The sequence below is a fragment of the Oncorhynchus masou genome, chromosome 1, assembly GCF_036934945.1.
Source record: "Oncorhynchus masou masou isolate Uvic2021 chromosome 1, UVic_Omas_1.1, whole genome shotgun sequence".
Taxonomy (NCBI): Eukaryota; Metazoa; Chordata; class Actinopteri; order Salmoniformes; family Salmonidae; genus Oncorhynchus; species Oncorhynchus masou.
In genome coordinates, this window is record NC_088212.1 from 44,493,661 (window position 1) to 44,514,209 (window position 20,549).

At 42.4% G+C, this 20,549-nt stretch overlaps 1 protein-coding gene across 4 annotated transcripts in view; it reads right to left on the reverse strand.

Moving 5' to 3' along the window:
• Nucleotides 1-20,549, reverse strand: part of LOC135545068 (potassium channel subfamily T member 1-like) — an 84,135-nt gene that overhangs the window by 43,323 nt on the left and 20,263 nt on the right. For all 4 annotated transcript variants that reach the window (XM_064972724.1, XM_064972722.1, XM_064972718.1 and 1 more), the window contains 12 exons: nucleotides 12,442-12,521; nucleotides 10,321-10,423; nucleotides 9,665-9,730; nucleotides 9,367-9,415; nucleotides 8,882-8,941; nucleotides 7,818-7,892; nucleotides 7,488-7,571; nucleotides 6,292-6,386; nucleotides 5,250-5,430; nucleotides 1,529-1,693; nucleotides 1,164-1,300; nucleotides 109-172 (listed from right to left, as the gene is read on the reverse strand). In XM_064972724.1, the coding sequence (XP_064828796.1) occupies nucleotides 109-172; nucleotides 1,164-1,300; nucleotides 1,529-1,693; nucleotides 5,250-5,430; nucleotides 6,292-6,386; nucleotides 7,488-7,571; nucleotides 7,818-7,892; nucleotides 8,882-8,941; nucleotides 9,367-9,415; nucleotides 9,665-9,730; nucleotides 10,321-10,423; nucleotides 12,442-12,521 (1,159 nt within the window). The remainder of the gene's footprint in view (nucleotides 1-108; nucleotides 173-1,163; nucleotides 1,301-1,528; nucleotides 1,694-5,249; nucleotides 5,431-6,291; nucleotides 6,387-7,487; nucleotides 7,572-7,817; nucleotides 7,893-8,881; nucleotides 8,942-9,366; nucleotides 9,416-9,664; nucleotides 9,731-10,320; nucleotides 10,424-12,441; nucleotides 12,522-20,549) is intronic.

A 20,549-nucleotide genomic window follows, 5' to 3' on the forward strand; every position in this document is an offset into this window, starting at 1 on the left:
GGAAATATTCAATTCATTGCCATCATAACTCTATTCATATTTGGACATGTGTTGAGTTATGACTACAATGAGCTGAATATGAAGTCATGAATCTGATAATGAACTTACAGCAGCAGTGCGGTCCACCTCGTTCCTACTGCTCAGGATAAAACAGGCTTCAGCATCATCCATCCTGTAGGAAACACACTGTATTAACAGAAACACACACACACACACACACACCAAGCCAAGCCAAGCCAAGGAAGCTTCAGACAGGTAATATTAGCGAGAACTACCTGTGAGAAAAGCTAATAGGCTAACAGCACCATATTGTTGTAATGTGAACTGTGCCATTACTGCATTTCTGTATCATCCTGAGTCATTTCATGTGTGAAAAGGGCAGAGCGGAGGGATGAGCTGCTGGAATTATGACTCAGTTTTCACTGAATGGCCAGGCAGCGCTGCAGTTGACAGAGGGTCAATTTCACTCCATCCCAGTTTTCCCTCAAGGGGACCAGCAGTATTACCACAACTCAAACCACCATTCCATAACATCTACTTCATGACCACAATAAAAACTGGAGCGATACATTAGAACAGCTGCATATATCAAAGGATGCCTGTATTGTGTGATTGACAGGTCAGCCCGTGCCACTGCCAACACGTTATGGTGTGATATACCCAGGCAAAAATGTGTGCTGATGCTTATGAACTTGGCTGTTATGACGAGGATGAGCAGTAGTGAGAAATCCCATTACACTGACATACTGTACTAGGAGAGGACATCTAAATGAATACCGTCGGCCGCCATTTTCCTGACTTCACTGTTCTCATATCTGCCAGCACCACAAGGTACACAGACTCACTCACAGACGCTTGACTAATATCTGAGATCAGAAAGCCTATCAGCCAGTAAGTATGAGGACTCAATAACAGGTTCATGAGAGGTTGGTCCTTATCTGAGGTGACCACAGCCGACCTCTGGGACCTCAACTGATGGTGTCATTAACTTTTCTGATCCCCCTTGCTTCCCCTTATCATTGCAAATAGAAATGCTATAGTATGGAGCTGACTGAGAGACGTGACATTTGTACCTATAACGCACCACAGCATTGGGCCCTGTTCAACGGTGCCCTTCTCTCCCATTGAGACTCTTTACTCCCCGTGGGTTGTGGGTCACTCACTTGGCCCTCATGAGGTCTGTGTCTTTGAGTGCTGAGCCCTGGAGATAGATGACCCTCTGGGACCACAGGGGGATCTGGAGGATACGGCGCACCTGGATGTCCATCTCTGTAGGACACAGGATCACCACATAGTAGTCCTGCAGGAGAGCAGGGTAGATACCTGTTAGACACCTTACATCTAGACTGAATGTTTGCATTTTCACGTGCTATTTTGCAAGCGAATTACACATGTTGTTAGGCACGATTTTATTGCCTTCATGACAGGGGTGACAAAAATAAAACGGAACTATTGAGCGCTGTCCTTTAGCTCGGTCTTTGGAGTACACACCAAATAACATAGCCTTCCTCTATTCCCGTAGACCGACCTGTAATCTAGGATGAGCGTAGAACTCGTTGAGGAAGTCCATGAGCAAGTCTATCTTCAGAGAGCTGACGCACAGGACCGCATGTTTCTCTGTCTGGGCCCGGTGTCTGCTGTAGTTCCCTCCTGACTTCTGACGCTCCATCCACAGATAGGCCAACTCCTCAAACTGACACACACACACGGGGTTACAACAACCTGCTGTACGCTACTGTAAGTAATACACTTATAGCCTAATGATGTGCTTTTGGATGGTGACAGAGGGAGAAGTTAAAATGCTGATGCAGAAGTGAAGTTCATGAAATGGATTTCTATGGATTCTATTCATTAGCTAATGTATACTGTGGGGATTTTGGCAACATATCAAAATACTTTATGAGGAGGGTTGCTGCTCTGTGAAGTCCTTCTTTCGTTTCTTTCCACAACTTTTGAGCGTGCGGTCTCTGATCAACTCTCTTGTTATCGCTCTCAGAACAAGCGTCTTGACCCTAACCAGTCAGGCTTCAAGACGGGTCACTCAACCCAGACTGCTCTCCTCTGTGTCACGGAGGCTCTCCACACTGCCACAGCTGACTTTCTCTCCTCTGTTCTCATCCTCCTAGATCTATCCACTGCCTTCGACACTGAGCACACACCCCTGAGGGGCTCCAGTGTTGAGGATCAGCGTTACAGATGTGTTGCTACCTAACCTCACCACCTGGGGGCGGCTCGTCAGGAAGTCCAGGATCCAGTTGCAGAGGGAGGTGGTTAGTCCCAGGGTCCTGAGCTTAGTGATGAGCTTTGAGGGCACTATTGTGTTGAACGCTGAGCTGTAATTAATGAATAGCATTCTCACGTAGGTGTTCCTTTTGTCCAGGTGGGAAAGGGCAGTGTGGAGTGCAATAGAGATTGCATCATCTGTGGATCTGTTGGGTCGGTATGCAAATAGAGGGGGTCAAAGGTTTCTGGGATAATGGTGTTAATGTGAGCCATTACCAGCCTTTCAAAGCACTTCATTGCTACGGACGTGAGTGCTACGGGTCTGTAGTTATTTAGGCAGGTTGCCTTAGTGTTCTTGGGCACAGGGGCTATGGTGGTCTGCTTGAAACATGTTGGTACTACAGACTCAATCAGTGACATGTTGAAAATGTCAGTGAAGTCACCTGCCAGGTCGTCAGCACATGCCCTGAGTACACATCCTGGTAATCCATCTGGCCCTGCAGCCTTGTGAATGTTGACCTGTTTAAAGGTCTTACTCATGTCAGCTACGGAGAGCGTGATCACACAGCCTTCCGGAACAGCTGATGCTCTCATGCATGCCTCAGGGTTGCTTACCTTGAAGTGAGAATAGAAGTGATTTAGCTCATCTGATAAGCTCGTCACTGGGCAGCTCACATCTGTGCTTTCCTTTGTAGTCTGTAATAGTTTGCAAGCCCTGCCACATAAGACGAGCGTCGGAGCCGGTGTAGTACGATTCAATCTTAGCCCAGTATTGGCTCTTTGCCTGTTTGGTGGTTCGTCGGAGGTCATAGCAGGATTTCTTATAAGCTTCCAGGTTAGAGTCCCACACCTTGAAAGCAGCAGCTCTACCCTTTAGATCAGTGCGAATGTTGCCGGTAATCCATGGCTTCTGGTTGGGGTATGTACATACAGTCACTGTGGGGATGACATCCTCAATGCACTTATTGACAAAGCCAGTGACTGATGTGGGGTACTCCTCAATGCCGTCGGAAGAATCCCGGAACATGTTCCAGTCTGTGCTTGCAAAACAGTCCTGTAGTTTAGCATCTGCTTCATCTGACCACTTTTTTATAGACTGAGTCACTGGTGCTTCCTGCTTTAATTTTGGCTTGTAAGTAGGTATCAGGAGGATAGAATTGTGGTTAGATTTACCAAATGGAGGGCGAGGGAAAGCTTTGTATGCGTCTCAGTGTGTGGAGTACAGGAGATCTAGATTTTTCCCCCCTCTGGTTGCGCGTGTAACATGTTGATAGAAATGAGGTAAAACTGATATAAGTTTCCCTGCATTAAAATCCCCGGCCACTAGGAGTACCGCCTCTGGGTGAGCGATTTCTTGTTTGATTATTTACTTACTTATACAGCTGACTGAGTGCAGTCTTAGTGCCAGCATCTGTCTGTGGTGGTAAATAAACAGCCACAAAAAGTATGGATGAAAACTCTCTTGGCAAATAGTGTGGTCTACAGTTTATCATAAGATACTCTACTTTAGGTGAGCAAAATCTAGAGACTTCCCTAGATTTGATGCACCAGCTGTTGTTTGCAAATATGCACAGACCGCATCTTTCCGGAGTGTGCTGTTCTATCTTGCCAGTGCAGCGTATAACCCGCTAGCTGAATATTCATGTTATCATTCAGCCACAATTCCTGTGAAACATAAGTTGTTACAGTTTATGAAGTCCCCTTGGTAGGATATTTGTGATCGTACCTCGTCTAATTTATTGTCCAGTGAATGCACGTTGGCAAGTAATATTGACGGTAACGGCAGCTTTCCCACTCTCTGTCTGTGGATCCTTACGGGGTACCCCGCTCCGTGTCCTCTGTACCTGCGTCTCTTTCGCTTGCCAATGACGGAGATGTTGGCCTTGTCGGGTGTTCGAAGTAAATCCTTTGCGTCATGCTTGTTGAATAAAATAATCTTTGTCTAATCCGAGGTGAGTGATCGCTGTCCTGATATCCAGAAGCTCTGTTTTGCCATAAGATACGGTGGCAGAAACATTATGTACAAAATAAGTTACAAATAACGCAAGAAAAAACACAGTAGCAAATTGGTTAGGCGCCCGTAAAACTGCTGCCATTTCTTCCTGCGCCATTTTAGGTATACTTCACACAGAAAGCAGCGCAGGTCCTAATCCAGGCACTTGTAATCTCCCCGTCTGGACTACTGAAAATCACTGTTGGTTGGGCCTTCCGCTTGTGCCATCAAACCCCTGCAACTTATCCAGAACGCTGCAGCCCGCCTGGTTTTCAACCTTCCCAAGTTCTACCATGTACCCCATTCTTCTGCACACTCAACTGGCTTCCACTCAAAGCTTGCATCCACTCGAAGCTCGCATCCACTACAAGACCATGGTGCTTGCCTACAGAGCAGCAAGCGGAACTGCCCCACCCTACCTTTAGGCTATGCTCAAACCCTACACCCCATCCCGAGCACTCCGTTCTGCCACCCTCTGGTCTCTTGGCCCTCTCACCAGCTCCTGCTTAACCCAGTCCAAGCTTTTCTCTGATATGTCACCCCAATTGTGGAACCAACTTCCACCTGAAGCTAGGACAGCAGAGTCCCTGCCCATCCTCTGAAAGCACCTGAAACCCTACCTCTTCAAAGAGTGTCTTAAACAGTTAGTGAATGAAATAACTGATAAATCACTCAAATGTAAAATGTGTTCTCATTTCTGAGTTCCAAAAACAGATGGACAGTGCATGAGGTCAGAGTATGACAAGGAGGTTACGTTAAGTTTTTACACCAGATGCAACTACGTCTGTTTCTTTTTTGTTCTAGGTCATGATGTTTGTTCATGCCGTCTCAGCATTGAGGATGTTACTTTATGGTTACTACTATGGGTATACAGCTATAATTTCCAAACAGCTCTGATCAGGTACTTCTTAAATCAAATGTTGTGATACAGGAAATATTATGGGAAATCATTTACAGCCTCAATTATCTTTCAAAAAACATCTAACACAGGCTATTTTACATTGTATAAGCTCTGTTATATTTAGTCTCATACCTGTAGCGGGAGCACCACAAGGGCCACACAAATGAGAATGACCACCAGCAGCTGAGAAGGCCAGATATGAGGTGTGACGTCACCATAGCCCACCGTAGAGAAGGTGACGATGCAGAAATACAGAGAGTTGAACAGAGTCAGGTTCTTTCCGGCCCTCTCTAGATGCTGGATACCACATGCCCTGGAAGGAGGAGAGGGATTTCACATTTAGGGGGAAACATTTTGCACGAGGTAGTCTTGCGAGCATAGATGCTCAATGCTCAATGTTGTACATTTCTGAATCTGTATTATGGAGAACCACTATAACTCTGGAACTAGGCTATGCATGAGGAAAAAGCAGTGCGCTTATTTGAATAAGGATAGATTCAATTAAAATATAGACCTGTTGAATAAACAAAGAGAAAGGTGAATTACACTATCATGTAATGATAATAGGGTGATGAGCCAATATGACGTACTCATTTCCGACAATATTTCAACAGAGGCTTTGGCATACATCTACATTGAAATTCAGCCTGGCAGATTAAAGATCAAAATCCTACTCTCCCCACGATCGATGCACCATAAAACTTCTGCTCTGATCTGTGTAATCAGTGAGAATGACACCATTGATTCTGCTGTCTGTTCTGCCTGACGTCCTCAGTTAGTTCTCTGTATTGGATAATGACATGCCAAGATGACAGAGGTAGGAGGAGAGGAGAAGGTCTCAGGGAGCTTCAGGGATGAGTGGCTAAGATCAGGGGCTGCATTTCATTCCACAAAGTTGTTTCCTCCTCTCCGATCTGCTCGTGTTAGTCCCCTTCACAGATCTGGCACAACTGGGCAAGATCAAACTATGTCAGTGGGCATTACAACCAGTTTGTCCTATTTTAATAGCTTCACCTCGTTTTTTCAATGTTTCTTACACCTAACCAGATTCTATCAGATCTGTGTGTGGGAATGGACAGATGGGAGGGAACATGTTTGTGGAATGAGATGCTGCCCATGGTGCCAGATCCATGGAGTTTCAAGGGAAAAAGGTCTGGGATCAGGTGGCACATACCCAGTGAAGACCAGACAGAGAAGGGTGCAGATAAGTATGAGGACCTGGTTGAACATGGCAGAGTGGGTCCTCTGGATGGCACGATGGAGATCGTTCTGAGGAGAAAGAGGGGTAGAGGGAGAGTGGGAAGGAGAAAGACAGTGAGAATATTAAATTGGTTGGTCAGTCAATTGGTCTGCTGGTCAGCCAGTCTGTCTGCCTATCTATCTACACCAGTGGTATTTAATCATTTTCAGCGGGCATCCCATTTTTTTCTGCTAGAATTTCTGGGGACCCCATTTTTTCATTTTATCTGGTTACTTTGATACTGATGCAACCATTCAATAAACATGACCTTTCCTCAGATGTACCAGTGGGCATGCAGTCCATGTCACACCTTGTTAATGTTTCTGCCTGGCTGATTTGCTACCCACCATCTCCCCTCCAATCTCTTCAAGCTACCTACCCACCACGTCCCTTCATTACGTGTTAATGTTTCTGCCTGTCTGACTAGCTACTTCCCTCCAACCTCTCTAGGCTCGATCTGTTCTCTGTTCTCTCTCACAGCACTGATCTCCTTGGCCCAGGACCTAACCATCTGCCCACAGAGAGATGCCGCGGGCGCTGCCTCAAATCTACACTCATTGACGGTTTGCTTTACTCAATACAAATAGGAACTGGGTGTCTTTTGACTCTTTATACCTAGGGAATTTCTACCCACCACTGCTTTGGACTGTCTTCCCACATAATGCAGACAGAGTTTGGCTATTTTACTCGTAGACTACTGTATATAATCTCTTAGAACGGATAAAAAAATAAAAACGGATAAAAAAAACATGTATTGTCATGTGTGCTCCCTCTCCGGCCTCTAGGTCACCAGGCTGCTCGTTAGGGAGCACACCTGTCACCATCGTTACGCGCATAATGACACTCACCTGGACTCCATCACCTCCTTGATTACCTGCCCTTTCTTTATATGTCACTCCCTTTCGTTTCTTCCCTAGTCGTCATTGATGCTGTTTCATGTCAGTGCGCCGTTTGTGTTTCTTGTTTTGTTCATTTATTAATTAAACGTATTCACTCCCTGAACTTGCTTCCTGACTCTCAGCGTACATCGTTACATGTATTCTCCCCAAGCGAAACTGGTTGAAATGACGTCATTGCAACTAGTTTTGTCCAGTTTTGCCTGCTGCATTATGGTTATAGCATATACTCACAATCATATTCTCCAGGGCACACTTGGCTAACCAGCAGTTGAGAAACACTGGGATGAAGATGTTTCTCAACGGAGGCCAGAAGATCTGAAAAGACAATTGAATGAGTGAATACTCGAGCCTAGGGCAATATGCACATGTACAGTGTAGGCCTATGCTCCCATCATCAAGTTTCGATACTCATACTCCTAAGTCTCGAGAGCCTGAAATTGACACCATAAACATTGCAAAAAGTAATACGTTTGCTAATGGGCCTCGTTTGCTTGTGGAATATAGTGCGTGTGTGTGCATGCATGCGCGTGTGTGTGTGAGATCAGGTGGAAGAAGACTCACAGTAATTATAAATGGCACGGTATTAATCATCTCCAGGATGAAGGAGATCTGGAACATCTGCTCCCAGATGTTCCCCTGAAACAAAGAAACAGGATCAATGCAGTGTAAGCCAAGGCTGTGTATTGATTACAGTAATAGTGACCAGATCAGAACTATTATATTTTATTTAACTAGTCAAGTCATTTAAGAACAAATTCTTATTTACAATGACGGCCTACCGGAGAACAGTGGGTTAACTGCCTTGTTCAGGGGCAGAACAACAGATTTTTACCTTGTTAGCTCGGGGATACAATCCAGCAACCTTTCGGTTACTAGCCCAACGCTCTAACCACTAGGCTACCTGCCGCCACGAATGACAAAATAACTATGATCAATCATACCTGGGTTCAAACACTATTCTAAATCATTTGAAATACTTTAGCTGAGCTTGACTGAGCTTGCCTGGTTCAATGGAACCAATAAAATAGGGACAAAACTGCGAAATCCGCCCATCTGGTAGACTAGAGCAAACGCTCAAAGTGTTAGCCGTGGCATTGGCTCTGTCTGTGTACTAATTACAGTAATAGTGACTAGGTCCGAATACCAAAACAACAACACCAATATCATTGTAGTAATGGCAAGCCCTCACAACTTATTATAATACAAGGATTCATTAAAACAATTGGGGATGGGATCTATCTGCCAAAACAAACTAAAACTAAACCCAATCTACTTTGTCCTCCTGAAGTAGATCAAACTTCACCTAATTCATCAAAGAGACATAGCACTGTAGCACTTTAATTAATGGGCCATTTGAGGAAATAAAATCAATGTAGGATGGACACCTAATCATTTATTCATTTGGATTCCAGAACTTTGTTCAATGGGATAGCATATTCATTATCTGTTCTTCTGACCCAGGTTAGAGCAAAGTGAAGGTGCATTCACACTGGTCGCTGCAAAAACGTTGCCAGAAAGTTCACCAATTAAATGCAATCTCACACAGGCGTGCCTCAGGACTGCTCAATGGAGTCACTTCCCTCTAGCTCATATGACCCTGACGGAGTACAGCTGAGGTGGCTTACCTTGTAGCTGAGATACGTGAGGAGCATCGCCTCCAGGAAACTGATTAAGGCCACGGTCACCTGGTGCAGCACGGACAGAAGAAACGTATTAACCAGGGCTGCAATCTAACCGAGGCGCCCAGACAATCCACTACCTGAGAGAGATGTGTTGTAGAGTCGTTCCTGTTCTGAAAACATTCCGTCTGTAAAATGTTTTCAGTTTAAATGCTGTGTGTTAAGATGCTACATTTTAGTTGGGGCTACAGTACCAATAAGGATGCCTCTTGGTAAGGTCAAAATTCCAAAATGTTTGAAAAGGCATAGAGAGGACGGAATGTTGAAATCTTGCGTGAAATCCTACATTGGTGTCAATGGGAGATTCACAGGGACATGGACGCATATGGGTTCGGCCCTCAGTGATTGTGTGGCTATTGTTGAATGAAAAACATGAGAAGTCAGTTTTATCAAAATCGAAGCTATGTTTGTGACTATCAGTCTCCTCTTACCTGTATTGCCCAGACAGGAACCCTTCTGTTCACCCAGAAAATCAACTCCCTTTCACAAAACAAAATAACCTTATTGATTATACAGTATGTACTGTATATTTATTATTAGACAAAATGAATTCTCCCTTTCACAAGACAAAACAATATTATTGAGTAGGCTTAAATACACCATATAGGTTAGATAATACTAATTCCAAAACACCACCTGATTAGCTATGGAATTAGCTGAGCACATTACAATCCAAAACACATTCAAAGCCCAGGGTCAAGTCAATGTGCAGTGACCCTCATAACTTACCAGTTGATTTCTGTGATTTCTGTGGATTCTGCTGTGGCTGTGCTTGTTCTATTCTGACAGTTGACACTGCAAATGAAATGCATAGGAAAGGTGGGGGGAAGGAAGTCATTCAGAGTGTGTGTGTGTAGTGAAAAATATACCCTGTGGGTAATAGTCACCATCTAACACTCAGTACTGTATGCTGCCATGGTGATGGCAGAGGGACTATGTCTTTAAGAGCTTCTGGCGGCGGGATACACAAACAAACATATCCTGGTTCCACATCACTACACTAAGACTGAGAGAAAGGCTGCCCCATCACCAATGCTGCTCATTCAGGCTTTGTGTCTCACACTCACAAATAAAAAAACTAATTTCAGAGTCATAGAAACTCTGAATCTTTTTTATCTGAACCAAATAGTTCTCTTTTCAACTGTGTAAAAGTTAGATTCTCTGAATCAAACTATACCCACATGGATGAATACCACATGTATCAATCAATAGGAATAAAATACCTAATCAGTAAAGTACGTATTTATTCTGTCTCCAAGCGCCCACACAAGTCTGTATTCACCAGCTAAATGACAAATCACAGTTTAGCATACATGGTGAGTCACTAGTAAGAGGTGAAATAGCAGGACTCCAGTAAGAGATAAATGCAATTGTAGGAGTCTCACCATACTCCAGTGACCTGTTCAGGGTCGTCCAGAGCCACTCTGATGACGTAAAGGGCACACGTCAACAGCTTCAAGGAGAAGTTAAACAGACGGATCCTCAGGCCTGCAGGGGAGCAAACACAATATAACACTAAAGGCCAGATTTACTAAGTAATTGCATTGGGAGCAAATCTGTTCACCTGTTTCCAAGAGGGAATTAAACGATTATAGCTGACAAAGGTCAAATCAAGCTTAATAATTTATTATGGTAAAGAGTAACTGAATTTGTGCTGATTTATCACCTATTAAAAAACGAATATGCTTCATCCGGGCTACTGTATATTAATACATCTGGATGATGTTTGCAGTAAAGTTTTTGTAATGCAAGACATTACTATAGGGATATACCTAGTTAAGGAAATGCGTTTTTAATTCGGAAACTGACCTCATCCCGAGCCAATTGTGTGGACATTTATTGTGTGGACATTTAATCGAATCTCCGGATATCCAAGTGGACATTAGTATTTGATTACTTGAGTGAGTGTTCATTTTCAGAGAAAAAAAATGGTAGGCCTATTTTGACGATAAAAAAATATTTATTATAAATTAAATTATATTATCCTTGTGACATTGTTACCTACCATGACATTTGAAATACTTAATAAAATATATTATATTTTTATAACCATGCTGAGCTAATGCTGCACATTTAGACTTCCAGTCAGAATCAGTTCTATCATGGCAAAAATATCTTTCATTGTTGCTTTTAGCCAAAAACTACAGAGAAAAACAGCTAGTCCTCTGTTAATTACCTCTGCCATGTGCATTTGATGCATTCTGAATGATCAAGAACATTTTTTTATTTTTTATTTTATTTTGACTACACTTTACAGATTTACGAATGTTTTAAAATGATTCTACCTGACAGATGTATAATCTCTCACCTGAACCTGTTCGAGTGCTGCCCGACTGTTTGCTTCTCTGTCTGTTTCTGGCCAGAAAAAAAGTGATTATATCTGTTTACGGACAGAGGCAGTGATTCTACCCTACCGGACATCACTCCTCCCCTGAACCCTATCTGTCTTAGTGCCCAGGCTGTGCTTTCTGCTCTCTCTCTCTGACCAGTCTAAAGTGACAATATACGTCTATGCACAGAGCCATGACTAACACGGCTTCATGCTGGTCTGGCAAGCCTTCACAACTGATTTACCCCGACTCATCTTTATCACACACAGCTCCCAGCAACAACACAGCACAGGTGTCACTGCTTTGAAGTAGGGGGAGGTCATGCTTGAATGCTGTATGTTGTGGCAGGTATATAAAGCAGTGGAATAGAGGATGAATTATTATGATAATTGGGGAAGAAAACACAACCCAGAGTACGGTGACAGTAAAATCATTACAACAACACTGTGTTTGCACAAGGCTGAACACACACACACACACCTTGCCTGGCTGCAGATACACATGTAAGTCAGAGGATGGTGCTAGTTGCTTCACAAAGACAATGTTCACTTTTCATCCAAGCCTGCCTGCCTGCCATTGAATCTCTTTTTAATATAAACTCACCAGGGGACACAGTGACAACATCAAAGCTTCACAATGGTTCTAAACTGAACAGGCCAAAACAATCATTGTAAACAGCTTGCTGGCTCAACAGTAGGCTCTATACAGGTTGGATTTGCATGACATTTGTATTTGGCCCTGATGCTTTTTTCTATAACTGATGGGAAGTTGCTCAGAGATAAGGACTAACACATTGCAAACAGTAACAATATACTGCAACCACACACACACAGACCGAAGACTGATGTCTAACACACACATTGTGCATGGCAAGTTGGACAGATATGTCCATTTTAGAAAGCCTACTGTACCACTGCCTTATGTCCTAATCAGAAATGATAATACCCTCTCCCTCAACAAAAAAACTAAAGTATTGTCCTCCTTTCACACTTACATGGTGTGTAGATACAGCACCATGAGTCACAACAACTAATTGAAAACCCTGACTGGAGCTGAAATTGGATATGCAATGCAACTTATCACTTAGATTAAAGTTATTATCCTTCTCGTTTCCAGGTGTCTGAGTTCTTTGTTATTTTGTGACAGTGCTGTACATCTGTGCTGTAATCTACTTACTTGACCTTTGGTTTTTGATGAAGAACAGCTTAAGCCTCTCCTTGAAGGTGTTTTCATTCACATAGAACTCCACCTGCACCCTGGACAGAAGAGAGACAGTCGGTACAACTACCATGGAAGGTCACATGCATCCATATAGATACAAGGACCATGGTTTTGTCGTTAAATTCTGAACGGTGTCATGATATTAGTGAGTAAATGAACTTTATCAAGATGCATTCTGGTGAATACAGGGATGCTCTGTTTTTTGTGTGTATCTGTGACATCCATTGTTGCATTAGAGTACCAAATGGGGCATTCAACAGTGTGAGACAAGGAACATAGCTGGTCCTGGATGGGAGAACAGATGCTGCTGGAAGTGGTGTTGGAGGGCCAGTAGGAGGCACCCTTTCTTCTGGTCTAAATAAAATACCAATGCCCCATGGCAGTGATTGGGGACATTGCCCTGTGTAGGGTGCTGTATTTCGGATGAGACGTTGAACAGGTGTCCTCACTCCCTGTGTTCACTAAAGATCCCATGGCACTTATCGTGAGAGTAGGGGTGTAAACCCTGGTGTCCTGGCTAAATTCCCAATCTGGCCCTCATACCATCACGGTCACCTAATCATCCTCAGCTTACAATTGGCTCATTCATCCCCCCTCCTCTCCCTTGTAACAATTCCCCAGGTTGTTGCTGTAAATGAGAATGTATTTTCAGTCAACTTACCTGGTAAAATATAAGGGTTAAATAAAATAAATAAAAATGGGTCACAATTACAAAACCAGTTCCTTTCCTTGATTCTGTTTTCCTGAAATGGGTAGCTAGACAGATACTGCTTAGATTTAAAGAACTAATACATTGTAATGGCCCCTGTGAGTCTCTTATTATCCACAGTGGTCCAATTACGACAACAAAGTTTAATAAATCATTAAAGAGATGAACAGTAAGCATGAGAATTTGGAAACATATAGAGGTTGAATATTGTTATACGACAGAGCAATGGATCTGATGTTGGAGAACAACACATGCAATCTGTTTTAACATGAGTGACTTCCCTGTCTGCATGGATGCAAATTGGTGAGGACCCAAAAAGGTGATATTTTTTTTGTTGCACTGAAACATGCAAAAAAATCCCTGCTAGGGGGAAATGCAGGTTAACTAATTAAACAAAAAAGAATATGATCTACATGATCAGTCTCTGTGTGAAAAATAAAGTGGTTAATGTGAACCTAACTCGCAGCTAAAAAATGTAAAGAAAGCAATCCAATGTTATTTGTTGCCTAGACTTTACTGCAACTGACACTCAAGTCGTGAGAAAAAAAAACAATACACTAATATTGCAGTGAGCCATGACAACCTTTATAATAGAACACTTGTGACCACACACACATCTAAATATTGCACTTGGGGAAAAAACATCTTAAAGTAGAAATAGAATGAAAAAACAGGCATTCTATTTTTGCACTATTATAGTGCCCACTATAGTTGACAGGCTACATATGTGCAAAAATTACGTTCACTGAGTAAAACATGTAATAACCCCCCCTCACTCACATGTGTTACCCGTTTCCCAGGGACAGTCCCCGTTTTTGGTGGCTTGTCCCCTGCTGGAGCTGTCCCGGAAATGTCCCCGTTTTTAACTGTGCATTAAAAACAGACTGCAAAGTGAAATATTTTACTTGGCAAGAAAGACCAGGCAGCAGAGCCTACCGGTTGACCTCTCAATCGCATTGTGCTTGTTTTGTCCAGCAGAGGGGGCTGCTCGCCATAGCAGCTTCACTCACTCTTCTTCTTCTACTTACTACTTGCTCGCGCTAGTTTTGGAGAAAACTGCTGTGGAAAACTCGGCCAGAAGCTAGCAGGTATCAAGTGAATCCACAACATCACCACAAACGTCTTTTCAAGTCCGATAAGCTACACCCGTTTAAGATACTAGCTAGTGATGTTATAATGTCACCATTTATTATATAGATAGATGATCTGCTCTATAATGTTTTAAATAGGTTATGCTAGCTAACGTTTGCTATGTAGACTAAGTTAGACTACGACTAAGTTAGCAGCTACTGTTATGGTAGCTAGGTTAAAAAAACGTTCACATGTAAACATGCAGTGGACGGGCTATTTTGAAAATATGATTATATTAAATGAATGCACAATTAATTCTGCAAATATTTTTGTAGATTACAATTTGAATGGTTTGGCGTTATAATAAGTAGTGTGAAAATATATTTAGAAATGTTCATGGATAACATTAGCAGTGGAGAGGAGGAAGACTGCATAGGAAAGAAGAGTGAAGAAGACAGGAGGAAATGTGAAGATATGGTTACAGAGCCTGCCAATTTATTATTCCAAACAATGTTTTGAGATAAAATACAAAAATGAGGCAAGCAATGGGAATCTGTTAACCAAAGTATTTTATCTAATAGTATGCTATTAATAAAGATTGGAGAGGAAGGAGAAGGAAAAATTAAGGGAGTAAAAATAGTGAAGCAAGGAGAGTGTAGAAGAGTGAGGTGGAGAAGGAAAGGAAGATGAGTGAAGAAAAGAGGAATAAGATTGGAGGAGAAGAAAAAGTTGAGAGTAAGGAGAGTGAAGAAGAGCAGACAGAGTAGATACAATGACTCTTTCCAAGAAACGGAAATTTCCATTTATATGCTCCGGTCAAGACGATAGAATTCCTCTCTTTCAATTGGCAGCCAGAGAAGAACGGCAGTGGTAGAACATCAGCAGACGAAAAAGCATAAAGCCTCTCTGATTGCCCGTGTTGGTATGTCCTCTGTCACCACATTCTTCAAGAAGGTAGAGCCTTCCCAAGAAGAATATGGTTTAGCTGTGTAGGAGGGTGTCTTTGCATACCACAATATGTGACACAATCATAGTTACAGATCTATGGACTGCACAGCACAAATGACACAGAAGCTTTATGAGCCAAAGTTTACATGTGCTAGGACAAAATGTGACGCCATAGTGAGTAACGTGTTAGCAACATGGGCAAGTACTTCGGTAACACAGGACCTAGACCAGGTTGAATTTGTGTCCCTGTCTCTTGATCCGTCCAATCATGGACATGTAAAGCTGCTGCCAATAGTAGTCAGATATGTAAGATATATGATGGCAGAACATCTGTGGAAGCAAAACTGCTTGATTTTGTTGAATTGAATGGAGAAACGGCAGAGAGAATTGCAGCTGAGGTCCTGGTGGTCATCCAAAAATGTAACCTGGAAAACATTCTCTGCCGACAACAAATACCAATTTTGGAGGACTGAATAGGCTGGGGAGGGTCAATGTCCATACCAAAGTTTTAAATTCTCTGCAGCGGGAGGTGATTGTTTTAGGTTGTCCTTCCCACATCATTCATAACACGGCCAGAACAGCTTTGGATATGATGTTGAGTACTTGCTCACAAAGATATTTGGATATGTTTCCTATTTTCACCGTCAGAGTAGAAAGACTGAAGGGCTTTTGTGAGTTTGTTGGCCAGGAGTACCATAACATTTTAGGACACGGCAATGTTTGCTGGATGTCCATGCTCCCTGATCTAGAAAGAGTGCTGAAAATGTATGTGCCATTGAAATCCTTTTTTATTTCTGAAGACAAATGCTCTGTTGTCCAGCGAACAATGTTCGAAGATCCACTGACTGAACTTTGGCTGGCCTTTGTCCATGGAAACTTGACCGTATTCAGTGACACGATCAAGATGCTTGGAGGCCAGGACCGCTGTGCTGTGGAGTCCGCTGCAATTCTGAGAAACGTTGAGGCAAAATTGACTGCAAGACGTAATGACAACTTCATTCCAGTTTTGGTCAGAGGACTTCTGAGAGAACTAGAGGAAAATGGAGCCATGTCTAAAGAGAGCTTTCTCAAAACACCCCAATCATTCTTCACTATGGCTGTGAACTACTTGCAAGCATTGGGGAAAGCACACAGATGATCTAAAAGAGTTACATTGTCTCCTTTTAAAAAGGCAACCTCTGCGTGAAGAGATCCAGAAGGCAGCAGTCACACTGCAGGAAAAATGCCCCAATGTGACCATCAATGAGGATGCATTGTGTTACGAGGTTACTGGCCTGCAAGAGTTCCTAAAGGAGGGTTCGCTTGAAGAATGGAAAACATCAGAGACACCGTCACAGATGGAGCACGGTGGTTACCCACTTCAAAGAGAATGACATCCCACACACTAACCTGGATAGATTAGCCTCTGTCATACGAAGTAATGCACCAGTCGAGAGAGTGATCTCCCAAATGAATGATCTATGGACAGCAGCAAGAAATAGGTTCACTGTTCCTACCATCAAGGCTATGCTTATTGTGAAGACAAACTTCAACCTCAGGAGTTGATGGAGAAGCTGGCCAAAGACAGAGAAATCCTGAAGAATATACATTCTTTTGAGAAATATACAGATTAGGTTGGTATAAGTATATTATGTAGTTACCAATCTCATCAGCATCTTATTTTTTTATGTTAAGTATTTCACATATAGTATTGTCTGTTTTTTTTTCAATTTTGCTCATGTTGTCTTCTGCTCTTATTCTACCCAGACTAGCAGGATGACTGAATGGCTGTTCCGATCGGACAATTCTGTCTTGTCTGTAGTGTTTCTGTAACATACAGTGGGACAAAAAAGTATTTAGTCAGCCACCAATTGTACAAGTTCTCCCACTTAAAAAGATGAGAGGCCTGTAATTTTCATCATAGGTACACTTCACCTATGACAAGACAAAATGAGAAAAACAAATCCAGAAAATCACATTGTAGGATTTTTAATGAATTTATTTGCAAATTATGGTGGAAAATAAGTATTTGGTCAATAACCAAAGTTTATCTCCATACTTTGTCATTGCCAACAAAGGGTATATAACAGAGGTCAAACGTTTTCTGTAAGTCTTCACAAGGTTTTCACACACTGTTGCTGGTATTTTGGCCCATTCCTCCATGCAGATCTCCTCTAGAGCAGTGAGGTTTTGGGGCTGTTGCTGGGCAACACGGACTTTCAACTCCCTCTAAAGATTTTCTATGGGGTTGAGATCTGGAGACTGGCTAGGCCACTCCAGGTCCTTGAAATGCTTCTTACAAAGCCACTCCTTCGTTGCCCGGGCGGTGTGTTTGGGATCATTGTCATGCTGAAAGACCCAGCCACGTTTCATCTTCAATGCCCTTGCTGATGGAAGAAGGTTTTCACTCAAAATCTCACGATACATGGCCCCATTCATTCTTTCCTTTACACGGATAAGTCGTCCTGGTCTCTTTGCAGAAAAACAGCCCCCAAGCATGATGTTTCCAACCCCATGCTTCACAGTAGGTATGGTGTTCTTTGGATGCAACTCAGCATTCTTTGTCCTCCAAACACGATGAGTTGAGTTTTTACCAAAAAGTTATATTTTGGTTTCATCTGACCATATGACATTCTCCCAATCTTCTTCTGGATCATCCAAATGCTCTCTAGCAAACTTCAGACGGGCCTGGACATGTACTGGCTTAAGCAGGGGGACACGTCTGGCACTGCAGGATTTGAGTCCCTGGCGGCATAGTGTGTTACTGGTGGTAGGCTTTGTTACTTTGGTCCCAGCTCTCTGCAGGTCATTCACTAGGTCCCCCCGTGTGGTTCTGGGATTTTTGCTCACCGTTCTTGTGATCATTTTGACCCCACGGGGTGAGATCTTGCGTGGAACCCAAGTTCAAGGGAGATTATCAGTGGTCATGTATGTCTTCCATTTCCTAATAATTGCTCCCGCAGTTGATTTCTTCAAACCAAGCTGCTTACCTATTGCAGATTCAGTCTTCCCAGCCTGGTGCAGGTCTACAATTTTGTTTCTGGTGTCCTTTGACAGCTCTTTGGTCTTGGCCATAGTGAAGTTTGGAGTGTGACTGTTTGAGGTTGTGGACAGGTGTCTTTTATACTGATAACAAGTTCAAACAGGTGCCATTAATACAGGTAACGAGTGGAGGACAGAGGAGCCTCTTAAAGAAGTTGTTACAGGTCTGTGAGAGCCAGAAATCTTGCTTGTTTGTAGGTGACCAAATACTTATTTTCCACCATAATTTGCAAATAAATTCATTAAGAATCCTACAATGTGATTTTCTGGATTTTTTTTCTTCTCATTTTGTCTGTCATAGTTGAAGTGTACCTATGATGAAAATTACAGGCCTCATCTTTTTAAGTGTGAGAACTTGCACAATTGGTGGCTGACTAAATACTTTTTTGCCCCACTGTAGTTGTTTTCTCTGTCTCAGTGTTCCTGTTAGACTAAATACATGAAACTGGAATTGTCCCCCTTTTTTATTTCATAGATAATAACATTGGATATTTTAATTATATATTGACCGCCAAATTGGAAATGTCCCCGGTTTTCATTTCAGAAATCTGGTCACCTTATGTTACTGGCAAGTTCAACACAACAAAAGCTGTTGACATCTGTTCTACAATGTGCCAGCAGAGCATGATACCCTTTGTTAGCATAATTGACCTCTTTCAGGCAGAGAGTACACCTGACATACCCCTTTTTATCCACTGTATTGAAAAAGTAAGAAAGAGGGAAAGTGTGTGGTGTTCGTTTCACCTCTATGGTGGCATCCAGTTTAAGCCAGGCCCAGCTCCAGTTCATCCCTGAATCCACTTTTTTTAACAAGCAACGCCTCATTTTCACCTAATTCTCTCATTCAGAAAATTAACTACATAACGTTACTTTAGAGGAAAAACATCAGTTCACAGATAGTTCGTTAGCTAGTTAACATTTCACACAGATTGCCAGGGTCCAGTAAGCAACTAACGAGTTATAACTTGAGGAAAGGCAAGGAGTCGTATACCAGTTAATACTATAGCAAATTGGTTAATAGCCAGCTAATTTTAACACCATGAACTAAATTATTTGATCAGTTAAAATTGGCTAATGTTGCTCAACATTTCTCTGGCTAGCTAACGGAGAATTCAATCCAGCTAGCAAGATACCTCATGCTAACAATACTTGTTCCACCACACATTCTCCCTCAACCCAAACGTTTCAAATGCCAGCTGTTTTTATGTTATAGCTCAAAAAGTACCCTTCATCACATTCTCAACCCCTGTCTCTGCGGTCAGGCACCTACCTCTTCACATCGTTATACAAAGCCCCCCCCCCAAAACTATTATCATCGGATCTACACGAAGCACATAGCACACTTATTTTGGATTCAAAAAGGCAAATTTAGCCGCAAGGTGATTAGTTTGCATCGCTGCTGTCTGGAAGAACTGTTGCCTGTCTTGTTGAAATGTGTGGCATTTAAGCTACACGCCACATTAATCTTCAATTTGACACTCTGATAGCTATGGAGTGACATCGTTTCCGGTGGAGGATTTGAACAGACCTTAAATATTGTATTTTTTAAAGTGCAATGGATCCTCTTACTTATGTCGGCCTTGAGCATAATTGGTCTTTCATGGTGTAATTTAAAACCACATATCCTACATCCTTAAGGAGCCTAGAATTTACCCTAACAGCTTACACACAACTGTATGTGGTTTAATAACTTAGGAACATCAATAAATGAGTCATGTTGACTTTCTGTGATTGTTCTTCCAACTTATTTCTTTATTTTACACCGACGACCTTGAGCATAAATTTGATCTACTTCTTCTACTACTCCTATGATGCAATTTGCTAAGCCACCCCCTTAGTAGGCCTACAATACAATTTATCCAAGCAAGTTACATACATTACTGAACTTCTCACACTAGTACAGTAAGAAGTAGGAACTCTCATTAAGTTCAGTCATATGTTGATTATAATGCTCTGTGAGCTGCAGTGCTGTAAATGCATATTACCTAATGATCAACACATTACATAACTGGCTCCTATCTGTAGAAAGCTTTGTTGTGGTGTGAAGAACTTTAGTGTACTAAAAAAGGAAGAGGCAAATACAGTATTTCTGGTGTTCCCCAGGGTAGCACATCCCTACCCATCCTTTCCTGTGTGTGACATCCTCAGAGACCAGAGGTCTATTTATATCCTGCACTGTTAGAAAGAAGGTTCTGTATAGAACCACCAAGGGTTATATGCACGCTTCATATATATCACCCTGAAATTGGTTCCATATGGACCCTTATATGGAATCCAAGGGTTCTATATGGAACCAATTTTGTTCAGTGAAGAA